A 14,468-nucleotide genomic window follows, 5' to 3' on the forward strand; every position below is an offset into this window, starting at 1 on the left:
AGGAGGTTTATTTGTTTAATTTGGGAATGTGAGTGAATGATCCAGTAAAGGGGGAAATTATACTGTACTAAGTGACATGCAAATAAGGATCCGCATCTATTTTAGGATCTATTTGATGTGAATCTTTAGTTCTTTTTGGACAGAGCCATAAATGTCCTAGATCTGTCACCCAATATATATCAGTTTTCTGTTGGTTAGCAGTTTACCCTCTTTAAGCAGTCATAGGGGATTGGTAAGAAATTTACATAATCTCTTCTGAGAAGTTTACAGTCTAGTTTGCTCAGTGAATAAAACATAAGAAAGCACATACAAGTTTAACAAATTCAAATTATAGACAATCCACTTTTAAACATCTGTATGCTCCAGCCATTGGCACCTGTAACTGTCCTCCAAGATTTGTTTACACTATGTAATGCAGAGTGGGGAAGAAACCCGGTCCTTTCAGTCCTAATCCAGGGAAGAGATGACTTGGATTATTTGTAAATCTTAGTGGAGAGAACTTGAACTGGGGACAGGTAACTTGGTGGGTCTAACACCAAAGATTAGAATAATTTTAGTATTATTGTTTGTCTACATATTTCACCTATGCTAAACACATATGTCATCAGCTTCCTATTTGTATTGATAATGGGTTAATTAGAACTGAGTTTGTAAAAAAATGAAAAGATCTTTATTGTAGTATAGGGTAGTTTTACATTTACTAGTACACATACTTGGGAGTGGGCACAAAGAATAAAGACGCTTGCTATGTAGCATTATATAAGCAAGATTGATGCAGGACACACTGACAACTTACCTGTTCAATAATTTCTTTGGCTAACAACTCCAGTTATGGAAAGTGCCCTGCTGGACCTAAGACAGCAAGACTTGAGCTTAGATTTGCCATCCCATTCCTTGTCCCCGATTAAAAAATTCCCCCTCTTTTAGGAGTTTCCCCAGGCACAGAGAAATGAGCGAACAGATTCCACAATTTTGGGACACTGGAAGAGCTTTTTTGCATGGGGTTCTGCAGCATCCAGAGGTACAAGAAGTTAAAAATTGTTATCCCGACGCAGGTCTTCACAGCATGTTCTCAGCACAAGGAACAATAACGCCCTCACAGCAGTTTCTTCGATGGAGAAAACTATCCGTGTAAGAGGAGTTATCCTTTTTGTTCCCAAATTAATCCATCTTCACATCTTATAGTTCGGCCAACCCAGTGCTCATTCAGCCTCTAAACGGGCTCAAAGGTTGCTCAAAGTTTTACGCCTTCACGTTCAAACTACACACACTTTCTAAGACAGCGTGGTCTCACAGTAATCTTATCTAAGCGAGTTACAAGAGAGAGTAACACCCCACTCCCCGCATCTCTGGTCTCAAAAGTCGTTTGCTTTCCACAGCCAGCCGGGGAAAAGGCATCCAACAGGCCGGGAACGAGACGAGGGGGCCGAACGGCCAGCTGGCTAGAGCGGTCACCGTGTCGCCGCTCTCGCTGTTCTTCCGCTTTCTGGTTAGGAGCGCCAGTCCTCCCCCGTTCAACCGGAAATGTTTAGGGCCCCTGACTTTTGCGCATGCCCAGAAGGTAGTTCCGGTTCCGGTGTGACGTTACGCATTCCCGGCGTTTAGTAGTCGCGGTTGGTGGGCAATAACTGAGCCAACATGCTGCGGAATCTGCTGGTGAGGAGCTCCTCGTCCTGCAGTCGCGATGTGGGGTGGGAGCGTTGGGAGAGGAAGCTAAGGGACCACGACCGACTCACAAGCCTGTTCTGAGAGGGAGAGGCGGGCGGCTTCTTGGGTCACCTTGCTCCGCGTCCTTTTCTCCTGACGTTGCTTTCCCTTCGCCCCATTCTCTGCTGGGTATATATAGGGAGTGGAGAAGCTGGGAAAGTGAGCACAGGATGGTTAGTTAGATAAGCCTTGTTTTTGTTTTTTCCCCCTCGCTGCCCCTAACTCTGGGGGACATTGATGAGTTTAGTAGCTCTGATGTGAGTAAATCCAAGGTCCGGGGGGAAGGTTCTGATACCCGAAGCCTCAGACGGAAAGATGTTCCTCTATTACTGAAAGGGTGTAGGTTTCAGATGCTTCGTGAGCATCAGATTTCAGCTAGAAAAGCAGATCGTCCAGTTTTGGATGGGACTTGAGCAGTCGTGGTGGTAGTGCAGTGTTGCTTCCTTCAGACGGTTCTGCAGTGTCCTTCAGCCCTCCACCGACTTGGAGCATGTGAAATATTTTTCCAAATTTGCGAAAAGGAAAATGAAACAGTGATCACTTTATTTTGTAACAATAAAAAAGGTTTTACTTAGTTTTGTAACATATTTAGAAAGTGGGCTTTCTTTCATTATTTAATTCAACTGGATATATAATACAAGTCTCCTTTTTAAAAGATTTATATCTTATTAAAGATTTTTTAGGAAAAATGTAATGAGAAGTATCTTAGGAACCATGCTAGTTTATTTTGAGATCACGTAATAGATTTTTTAATATGGTAGAGTATTAAATGAAAACATTTGAGCTTTATTAGTGTATTTTGTAATCATTTTTTATTTCTGTAATATATCAGTATGTTTTCTTCAAGGATTACATAGTACTGGTTCAACTCAGGTCAAGGTCATGTTTGTTTGTTTTTGCTCAGAATTCGCATGATTTGCTTCTTGAATGTGGTCTTTGGAGACTGCAGAATCTATATACATAAAAGGCTAAGCAACCTTTGCATCTGAAACAACCGAACAGACAACGAACAGGCTGTGTGGGGCGACCAGGCTGGCAGGGGGGTTAGTGAGGGGCAACCAGGCCAGGGGGAGGGGGGCAGTGAGGGGCGACCAGGCCGGCAGAGGAGGGCAGTGAGGGGCAAGCAGGCCGGTGGGGGAGGGCAGTTGGGGGCGACCATGCCAGCAGGGGGTGGGGCAGTAAGGGGCAGGCCATTGGGGGGGCAGTAAGGGGTGACCAGGCCAGTGGGAGGCAGGGGTGCAGTTGGGATGACCAGGCTGGTTGTGGGGGGGAAGTTGGGGGTGACTACTCTGGCAGGGGGGGCAGTTGGGGGTGACCAGGCTGGCGGGGGGGGGGGCAGTTAGGGGCAATCAGGTGGGCAGACAGGTGTGCAGTTAGGAGCCAGTGGTCCTGGATTATGAGAGGGATGTCCAACTGCTGGTTTAGGCTCGATCCCCAGGATTGGGCCTAAACCGGCAGTCGGACATCCCCCGAGGAGTCCCACATTGGAGAGAGTACAGGCTGGGCTAAGGGGACCCCCCCTCCCCCCAATGCATGAATTTCGTGCACCGGGCCTCTAGTGTAGTATAAAGAGCGGAGGATGGCCAACACATTGGAAAACCTGGATGTTGGTTTATAACTTTGTTACTGACAAATTGGATAGATTTTAACCCTCACTTTCCCTCTTCTATAATTGTGAAGATTGTGCATGGATGGTTTTGAAGGTTTCTGTAAGCCCTAAATCTGTTTAATATGTATGAATTTTTAATTTCAGGCTCTTCGTCAGATTTCCCAGAGGACCATAAGTACTGCGTCACGCAGGCAGTTTGAAAATAAAGTTCGAGAGAAACAAAAGCTATTTCAGGTACTGAAATATTTTATAAGAGATTTTTACTTATAATAGTATGATTACCAAAAGGTAAAGATAGGAAGTAAATCTGGAGATGTCTAATTATTAGTGAATCTGTTGTATTTAGCAAAAGAATAATAAGAAACTGTCTATTGATAGCTAACTGAGCATTTGCTATATCTAGGAGGCTCTTGAGAAAGCAGAATAAATTAGGGGGACAGAGACACTTTCTTTGGAGGAGTTACATCATGTAGTTGCACAGGAATAGGCAAATAGACGATAGGAAGGGCCCAGAATATAGATAAAGATATATATATATGTATGAATTTAATACATGTTATATCAGTGGAAAAAGTATTGGAAAAATTGGCTATTTTAAAGGAAGAAAAGTTACATCCCTTCTATATTGTATATTAAAAGATAAATTGCAGATATAAATGCCTCTCAAAAAAACTGGAAGAAAATATAGGAGATATTTCTTTTTTTCCACCAGTTTGGTTGAGATATAATTGACAAAAATTCTATATGTCGTACTTGATTTTTTTAAGGTGTACAATCTGATGTTTAATGTATTTGATGATTACCACAATCAAGTTAATTGACACATCCATCACCTCATGTAGTTATTTTTTGTGTGGTTGTGTAAGAGCACTAAAGAAATACTATCTTAGCAAATTTCAAGTATACAATACAGTATTATTAACTACGATAATCACCATAGGAGATTATTTTTTATAATCGTAGGGTTGGGAAGAAGGCTTTCTAAGGAAGCTTTAAAGGAGAAAATGTGCAAGGTTTGGTGACATAAAAATTTTAAATGCATTTATATTACAAAAAGCAACTGACAAATTGAGAACAAATTTTAAAAATAAAACAAATGTGTTAGTACAAATTAAAATTACAAGTTCATAACAGCCCCCCCCCCACCCCCCTTACAATGATCACATGTTTAGAAAGATTTAAAATGGGTTATGTTAGCTAGGTGTGGGAGATAGGTACATTCAATACCACTACCTAGCATGTATTCAAACACAATACTTTGATACATGCTAGATAGTATAATTAATACAAATGTTTTAGAGACTATTTGAAAGTATTATTAAAAACAAATTACATACCCTGTCATCTAATACTCCCACTTTTAAGAATCATTCCTACAGACACAGTAGCATAAATATTTACAAATAGGAAAAAGGCTATTTATTATGGAATTTTAATATCAAAACACCCCAATAATCTAAATACCCATTAATAGAGGACTGGCTAATTAAATTATATTTTTGTACAGTGGAATGCTAGTAACTATTAAAAGGAATGAGGTCCGTTTAAATGGATTAAGAGAAAATGCTTTTTAAGATATCACAAGCAAAAAATAGTATGTGGGAGATCATTATATAGCATAACCTCATTTTGTATTTTAAGCACGTAGGTATATAAATTAGAAGATACGACAATATAAGCATTAAAGTTTTTAAGGATATGCAGCATACTGTTAATAGGGGTTTCTCATGAGGAGAAACTTAGTGGGATAGAGTAGTTTACCTTTGTAAGTAATCTACTTTATTTTTTGTTTTGTTTAATGTGATCTCTGTTTTTTTGCAAATAAAATTTTAAGTGATAAAAAGTTGGACCATCTATACTACATAAAAATAGAATAGCTACATTTAACAAATGTATTAAATATGTATTCTGTGACAGGTGCTGAACTAGGCATTAATGCTATAGATTTAGGGTTATAAACCAAAACCCCTTTCCCTTTTAAAAATTATTTATTTTTTAAAATAATTCTTTATTGTTGAAAGTATTACACATGTCCCCTTTTTCCCCCCATTGACCCCCTCCAGCCTGCCCCCACCCCTGCTCAGGCCCTCACCACCCCTTTGTCTGTGTCCATGGGCCATGAATATATGCAAACAAGGTCCTTGGTTGATTACCCCCACCCACCAACTGTTCCCCACCTTCCCTCTGAGATTCCACACTCTATTCCATGCTTCCATGTCTCTGGATCCACTGTCTTCATCAGTTTATTTTGTTGCTTAGATTCCACATATGAGTGAGATCATGTGATACTTATCTTTTTCTGACTGACTTATTTCACTTAGCATGATACACTCGGGGTCCCTCCATGCTGTCTCTAAGGGCAAGAGATTCCTCATTTTTACTGCTGCATAGTATTCCATGGTATAAATGTACCACAGCTTTTTATCCACTCACCTACTGATGGGCACTTAGGCCGTTTCAAGATCTTAGCTATTGTAACTTGTGCCGCTATGAACATAGGGGTGCATACATTATTTCTGATTGGTGTTTTGGGTTTCTTAGGATATATTCCTAGAAATGGGATCACTGGGTCAAATGGCAGTTCCATATTTGTTTTTTTTTTGAGGAAACTCCATACTATTTTCCATCATGGTTGCACCTGTCTCTATTCCCACCAGCAGTGTACTAGGGTTCCCTTTTCTCCACATTTTTGCCAGCACTTGTCATTTGTTGATTTGTTGATGGTAGCCATTCTGACAAGTGATACCTCATTGTCATTTTAATTTTCATCTCTCTGATGATCAGTGACTTTGAGCATTTTTTGTCTCTTGGTCATTTGTATGTCCACTTTGGAGAAGTGTCTATTTAGGTCCTTTGCCTATATTTTAATTGGATTGTTTATCTTCCTTTTGTTAAGTTGTATGAGTTCCTTATATATTTTGGATATTAATCCTTTATCAGATGTATCCTTGCCAAATATGTTCTCCCATACAGTGGGCTCCCTTTTCGTTTTGTTAATGGTTCCTTTTGCTGTGCAGAAGCTTTTTATTTTGATGTAGTCCCATTTGTTTATTTTCTCCTTTGTTTCCTTTGCCCTAGGACAGTGGTCGGCAAACTGCGGCTCATGAACCACTATCGGCTCGCGAGCCACGGTTTGCCACTCTGTTGACTAATGAGTTTGCCAACCGCTGGGATAGGGGCTTAATCACAAGGAACAACAACAGGCTGTAATTATTGGAATCGAGAGTCTAGGTCAGTGGTCGGCAAACTCATTAGTCAACAGAGTGGCAAACCGCGGCTCGCTAGCCGCAGTTTGCTGACCACTGCCCTAGGAGATGTATCTGTAAACATATTGCTATGAGAGATATCTGAGATTTTGCTGCCTATGGTTTCTTCTAAGATTTTTATGGTTTCCTGACTTAGATTTAAGTCTTTTGTCCATTATAAGTTTATTCTTGTGTATGGTGTAAGTTATGGTCTAGTTTCATTTTTTTGCATCTATCTGTCCAATTTTCTCAACACTATTTATTGAAGAGACTGTATGCTCTTGACTCCATTGTATGCTCTTGCCTCCTTTGTCAAATATTAATTGAGCATAATGGCTTGGGTCGATTTCTGGGGTCTCTGTTGTGTTCCATTGAAATATATGCCTGTTCTTATGACAGTACCAGGCTGTTTTGATTACTGTGCTTTGTAGTATAATTTGAAATCTGGTATTGTGATTCCTCCAACTTTGTTTTTCTTTCTCAAGATTGCTGCAGCTATTCAGGATCTTTTTGATTCCATATACATTTTTGGAGTATTTGTTCTAGATCTGTGAAATATGCTATTGGTATTTTAATAGGGATTGCATTGAATCTTTAGGTTGCCTTGGGTATTATGTACCTTTAAATGATGTTGATTCTACTAGTCCCTGAACACGGTATATTCTTCCACTTTTTATATCTTCTTCTGTCTCTTTTTTCAACATCCTGTAGTTTTCCGAATACAGGTCTTTTGCCTCCTTGGTTAACCTTATTCCTAAGTATCTTAATTTTTTTGTTGTAATGGTAAATGGGATTATTTGCTTATTTTCTCTTTCTGAGAATTCATTATTGGTGAATAAAAAAGCCATCGATTTTTGGGTGTTGATTTTGTATCCTGCTTTGTTGCCAAATTCATTTATTAAATCTAGTAGTATTTTGGTGGAGTTTTTAGCGTTTTCTATGTATAATATGTCACCTGCGAATAATAAGAATTTTACTTCCTCCTTTCCAGTTTGGATGCCTTTTATTTCTTGTCTGGTCGCTGTGGCTAGGACTTCCAGTACTATCCTCCTATATAATAAAAGGCTAATATGCAAATTGTCCCCTCGACCGGGAGTTCAACGAGGGGACGGGCCGGCTGGCCAATGGCCCGTGGCTCCTGCCCCATGATGGCCCCGCAGCTGATCGGCCCCCCACCCTAACTGGGTACGGGGCTGGCCAGCCAACCCCCCGCGGGACGCGATCAGGGCGGGCCCGCTGGACCCCACCCGTGCATGAATTTGTGCACCGGCCCTCTAGTGTTGAATAAGAGTGGTGAAAGCAGACATCCCTATATTGTTCCTGTTCTTAGGGGAAATGCTTTTAATTTTTGCCCATTGAGTATGATGGTTGCTGTAGCTGTCATATTGGCCTTTATCATGTTGAGATGTGTTCCCTCTATTCTCACTTTGCAGAGAGTTTTTATCAGAAATGGGTGTGGATTTTGTTGAATGCTTTTTCTGCATCTATTGCAGGGGTGGGCAAACTTTCTGACTCGAGGGCCACAATGGGTTCTTAAACTGGACCGGAGGGCCGGAACAAAAGCATGGAGGGAGTGTTTGTGTGAACTAATATAAATTCAAAGTAAAGGAGCGGAGGGGAGAGCAAGAGAACCCTCCGCTCTTTCGGCTCCGCGGGCCGGATAAACAGCCGAACAGGCCGGATCCGGCCCACGGGCCGTAGTTTGCCCACGGCTGATCTATTGATACAATCATGTGATTTTTGTCTTTCAGTTTGTTTGTGTGATGTATCACATTTATTGATTTGAGAATATTGTACCAGCCTTGCATCATTGGAATAAATTCCACTTAGTCATGATGTATGATCTTTTTAATATATTACTGGATCTAATTTGCTAATATTTTGTTGAGGATTTTAATATTTATGTTCATCAGGGATATAATTGGCCTGTAATTCTCTTTCTTTGTAGTGTCTTTATCTGGTTTTGGGATTAGGATAATGCTGGCCTCATAAAAAGAGCTTGGAAGTGTTCCTTCCTCTTGGATTTTTTGTAATAGTTTGAGAAATATAGGTGATAGTTCTTTGGATATTTGGTAAAACTCACCTGTGAAGCCGTCCAGACCGAGACTTTTGTTTGCTGGGAGTTTTTTGATTACTGCTTCTATTTCATCAGTTGTTATTGGCCTATTCAGATTTTCTGATTCTTCCTCATTCAGTTTTGGGAAATTGTATTTTTCTAGTAATTTGTCCATTTCATCCACATTGTCCAGCTTGTTCGCATATCGTTTTTCATAGTATTTTCTTACAATCCTTTGTATTTCTGTGGTGTCATTGGTTACTTCTCCGCTTTCATTTCTGATTTTATTTATTTGGGTCCTCTCTGTTTCTTGATGAATCTGGCTAATGGTTCATCAATCTTGTTCATCCTTTCAAAGAACAAGCTTGTGGTTTATTTATTTTAGTCTCTGTAATTTATTTCTGCTCTTAATCTCTATTATTTCTTTCCTTCTACTTACTCTGGACTTTTCTTGTTGTTCTCTTTCGGGTTCTTTAAGTTGTAGGGTTAAATAGTTTATTGTTATATTTTTCTTCCTTTTTTTTTTTTTTTTTTTTTTTTTGAGGTAGGCCTGTAGTGCTATGACCTTCCCTCTCAGGACTGCTTTTGCTATGTCCCAGAGATTTTGGGTTGTTGTGTGCTCATTTTCATTTGTTTCCAGGAATTTTTTGATTTCATTCTTGATCTTGTTGGTAACCCATTCATTGTTTAATAATAAAAGGCTAATATGCAAATTGTCCCCTCGGGCAGGAATTCAACCCGGCGGGAGTTCATCCCAACCGTGTAGCTGCCAACCGGCCGGATCAGAGCCCCGATCGGCCTCCCTCCTATGGCTCCTCCCTCCTGCCAGCCCTGCCCCCATTGGCCTCGATTGCCAGCCAGGCCGAGGGACCCCACCTGTGCATGAATGCACCAGGCCTCTAGTTGTTTAATAACGTGCTATTTAGCCTCCATGTTTTTGGGTGTTTTTACTGGAGTTGATTTCTAATTTCATTCCATTGTGATCTGACAAGATGCTTGATATGACTTCAGTCTTCTTGAACTTGTAGAGACTTATTTTATGTCCTAACATGTGTTCTATCTTTGTGAATGATCCATGTGCACTTGAGAAGAATGTATTCTGCAGCTTTGGGGTGAAATGTTCTATAAATATCAACTAAATCCATCTGATCCAGTGTGTCCTTTAGAGTCACTGTTTCCTTGTTAAGTTTTTGTTTGGAAGATCTATGTAGTGAAGTCAGCGGGGTGTTGAAGTATTTTTATATATATTTAGGTGCTCCTATATTGGGTGCATATATGTTACCAGGGTTATATCCTCTTGTGGATCGTCCCTTTAGTATTATGTAGTGACCTTTGTTGTCTCTTCTGATGGCCTTCATTTTGAAGTCTGTTTTGTTGGATATGAGTATTGCTACTCCAGCTTTTTTTTCTTTTCCATTTGATTGGAAAATTTTTTCCCATCCCTTCACTCTCATCTTGTGTGTGTCTTTTGTTCTGAGATAGGTCTCTTGTAGACAGCATATAGTTGGGTCAAGTTTTTGTATCCTTTCAGCTACCCTACACCTTTTTATTAGAGCAGTGGTCAGCAAACTGTGGCCCTCGAGCCGCAGTTTGCTGCTCTGTTGACTAATGAATTCGCCGACCACTGGATTAGAGCATTTAATCCATTTACATTAGGGTTATTATTGATAGGTACTTATTTATTGCCATTTTAATTCTGTATGGCTAGGTTTCTCTCTCTGGTTCTTCTCAATATTCCCTTACAGCAATCCCTTTAACATTTCTTGTAATGCTGGCTTGGTGGTGGGTGATGGACTCCGTTAGCCTTTTTTTTTTTTTGGTCTGAGAAGTTCTTTATTTGACCATCTATTTTGAATGATAGCCTTGCTGGATATACTAATCTTGGTTTCAGAACCTTGCTTTCCATTACATTGAGTACTTCATGCCATTCCCTTCTGGCCTGTAGAGTTTCTGATGAGTAATCAGGTGTCAGCCTTATGGGAACTCCTTTATAGATAACCTTTTCTCTTGCTGCCTTTAAGATTCTCTCTTTGTCTTTAATTTTTGGCATTTTAATTATGATATGTCTGGGTGTGTGCCTGTTTGGGTTCTTCTTGCTTGGGGTTCTCTGTACCTTCTGAATTTATGTGACTTTTTCCTTTACCAGGTTAGGGAAGTTTTCTGCCATTATTTCTTCAAACACGTTCTCTATCTCTTTATTCGTGCACACTTGGTATTCAAGTATTGTCACGTTTCACGTTGTTCCACAGCTCCCCTTAAGCTGTCCTCCTGTTTTTTTAATTGTTTTATTTCTTTTTGTTTCTCTGATTGAGTGATTTTTTTCAACCCTTCTCCAGGGAGTCTTCCATTGATTACTCAGGAAGTTTTTCTTTATTTTAGTTGTAATTCCAGTTTGGTCCTGGGAGCATGTCCATGTAGCATACAATTACTCTACCACCATTTTTAATCTCTCCCTTTATTTTAAAGAATAAAAAAAATCTTCTCTTTGACTGAGTCTAAAATGTGATGATTACTAATATTTGTAATTAAGTTGATAAACTCAATGAGTACATTTTCATATCATTGACATTTATATTTTATATATTCCATGAAAAGAACATCTTTATTGGATCTCAATTTAACTTTAAAAGAAAGAGTGTTGACTTTAGAAGTTCTTATTTTAAAAGTAGTGGTAGGAGGAGGAGTAGTAGAGAAAAAATCAGAAAAATTATAGTTCTTTTTAATTTTGAAATTTAAAATATTTAAATTCCAGGGGTTTATGCAGCCATTTAATTTTATATGAATGGATTAGTCTTTTTATTAATATTATTTTTTTTAATTTAGGAGGACAATGGAATTCCAGTGCATCTAAAAGGTGGGGTAGCTGATGCCCTCCTGTATAGAGCTACCATGATTCTTACAGTTGGTGGTAAGACATTTGGAATGCTTGGTTTATAGAAAAGTAATAGTAAGATAACTAACAATTTCATTGCTTTTACTATGCCAGTATTTTTAAAATATTATTTTTTATTAAATTCATTGGGATGACATTCATTAATAATAATATGTATTTCAAGTATACAATTTTATACTACATCGTCTGTATATAGCATGCTATGCCAGTATTTTAACACAGGCAGTCTTTCTCCAGAATCTGAGATCTTATTGCTTTGCTATGAGGATTCAAGAGGGTGATTGGTACATATTGTATAAGAACATTTTAATGTCTTTAACAAATATACCAGTAAAGTTTGATGATAGGCTTCCCATGTGCCACTGGTGGCCCTGCAGGCCTTTGGAGGAATCGAAGGCATCTACTCTACCCCATCTCCTGTAATGGGCTTTTAAACATTTTGTGATACATAATAAAAACATTTTACATCTCAATTTTGTACACACTTATTTATGACCAAACCAGTATAGACTAATACTACTATATGCGAAGTGCTTTGACATTTTCTTCTGTGGATTGGGCAGGTCCATTATTCAGTATTAGCAGTGTAATACACAAATTGGTATAGTAGGAGCAGAGTTATGAATTTCTAGTTATTAGCTATTCTTACATTAAATTTGCTTATTTTAAAATTATATATCATGTTCCTTTGTTTTACATTGATAATACACTTTAGGGAAAGCTTGTGTATTTTTACCTCTTATTGGTTTTTTAATCGTTCTTAGCTTTCTCAGGCAATCTTAGATAAGTATGGAAATTATCTTTATATATGTTCTTAATTTTATTTAAATTTTTTTGTTTTTAAGATGACAAATACATTATTGCGCTGTATCTAACACTTTGTGTAGAAGTTAAATAATATTGAAACTAGAATAAATATTATATATAGGGTGACTTAAAATGTATACATACTTTAATAGCTGATAGCTCTATTTTGAAAATGAAATGTGTTTTAATAAACACTGCCTGTATAATTATTCAAAGTATGGGTTTATATTTTCTTGGGTCACCCTATTTTTAAAAAAATTTGCCAGTACCCATTAAAGTAGTCTTACTGCCAACCTTGCCTTTATCTTACAATTTTTAGCTGGAATATTAGGTTTAAACATTTAAATCTTAGAATTTCTTCTAAGTTCTTCTTGTGTTTCTTTTATTTTTTTAGGAACAATTTATGCCATATATCAGCTGGCTATGGCTTCATTTCCCAAGAAGCAGGGTTGACGTCAGTTATCCTCCCAGCAATCAGCTGGTTCAGTTTCATTCAGCTCTCTATGGACCAGTAAGCTGACAATAACTGAGTTCTTCTTTGGGATCAGTATTTATTGACTTGTACTAACTGCCACCAATAAAGCAGTCTTTACCATGCTTTGTCTTATTTTATCACACTTTAATATACATATACCAATAATTTTCAGCTTTTGGTCAGTATTATAAATTTTAGGTAAGGAGCAAAAAATTACTCTTTTGTCATTAAGGTTGTATAAAGTACCATTGTGATTTTTTTAGTGAAATTTTATTTTTAGCAGCTCAGAATGACACAATGGAATGACCTTCATCTTTAATTGAGCTTGAAGTTACGCCCCCAATCTACTATATCCTGGGATATGCTAGAACCCGAGGTTAGTGGAAGCAGGCTATTTTTGGCGCATAGGGTTCAGGTTTTTTTTGTTTTTTTTCCCCCCTTTATTAGCGATGTGAGTGTATAGTTAAATATTGGTTGTAATCTACAGTTTAGATTTAGGCTTTAGTAGAGTAACGGTGAAATAATTTAGTGTTTATTTCTTTTCATACTCAGAATGGGTTTCTATTGTGTTTCTTTAACCATAACATAAAGTGTAACTTTCCTTAAATACTTAGTTCATTTCTAAAAGTTATCTTCTCAGAGAAGATTAAGGAGTTAGACTTTGCCATCTCTGCAAGGAGTGCGTTTATAACACTATCTAAAGATTAGAGTCTAGATGCATCAGATCTAGGGGAAATCTGTGAGTGAGGGTTGTATAATAAATTGCAGTGTTTGGATGAAGTGGATAAAAGTAATGTATTTAGAAAAATTGAGTCAAATCTGAAATAGCCAAACTTAGCCTTTTCCTATTAAAACCTTGAGGCTTAGGCTACAAATGCATCTCAAAAGGTACTTAAGGAAAGGTTTTTCAGTATTGAATCTTCAAGGTTGGAAAAGGTTCTTGGTAGCCATATTATAAAACCAGCCACTAAATGCATGAATCTTATTTCTATCATCAGCAGAGAACACTGCTTTTGAAGGGATTGGAGTAAATACCATTAGACATTTCTAAATGCTGAGAAAGTTCTTAAGATGGTCTGGAATCTGGTTTAATTCAGTGATTCAGAGCTATAAAGCCATCATTGATAATATTTTAAACTAGAGGCCCGGTGCACGAATTCATGCACCAGTGGGATCCCTCAGCCTGGCCTGAGGGATCAGGCCGAAACTGGCTCTCTGACATCCCCCGAGGGTTCCTGGATTGCGAGAGGGTGCAGGCCAGGCCAAGAGACCCCACCGTTGCACAATCGTGTCTGGGGAGGTATGTGGGAGGTTGGCCAGCTGGGGAGGGACCGTGGGAGGGCTCCAGGGCGTGTCCAGCCCCTCGCGCTCAGTTCGGATTGGCTGGACCCCAGCAGCAAGCTAACCTACCAGTCAGAGTGTCTGCCATATTAGATACTTTAAAAATGGTGGTCAGTGCACGTCATAGCGAGCAGTTGAACGGCCTTAGTATATCATTAGCATATCACACTTTGATTGGTTAAAAGGCCAACCAGATGACTAGACACGTAGCATATTAGGCTTTTATTATATAGGATGGCATTTTACAAAGAATTTCATAAAGATGATTGAAATGCTTTTATGACATATGGAAGATACTGTTATATATTAAAAAAGGAAAACGACCCTGCTGGTGT

General features: G+C 38.6%; 1 protein-coding gene across 1 annotated transcript; it reads left to right on the forward strand.

The window, feature by feature from the left end:
- The first annotated feature begins 1,532 nt into the window (after positions 1 to 1,532).
- Positions 1,533 to 12,914, forward strand: COX7A2 (cytochrome c oxidase subunit 7A2). Its single transcript, XM_080665368.1, has 4 exons — positions 1,533 to 1,656; positions 3,461 to 3,550; positions 11,441 to 11,525; positions 12,712 to 12,914. Exons 1-4 carry the CDS (start codon positions 1,639 to 1,641, stop codon positions 12,768 to 12,770), a joined length of 252 nt encoding a protein of 83 aa, XP_080521494.1. The 5' UTR covers positions 1,533 to 1,638; the 3' UTR covers positions 12,771 to 12,914.
- The last annotated feature ends 1,554 nt before the right edge of the window (positions 12,915 to 14,468 follow it).

Source organism: Plecotus auritus (assembly GCF_963455305.1).
Source record: "Plecotus auritus genome assembly, chromosome: 4".
Lineage (NCBI taxonomy): Eukaryota > Metazoa > Chordata > Mammalia > Chiroptera > Vespertilionidae > Plecotus > Plecotus auritus.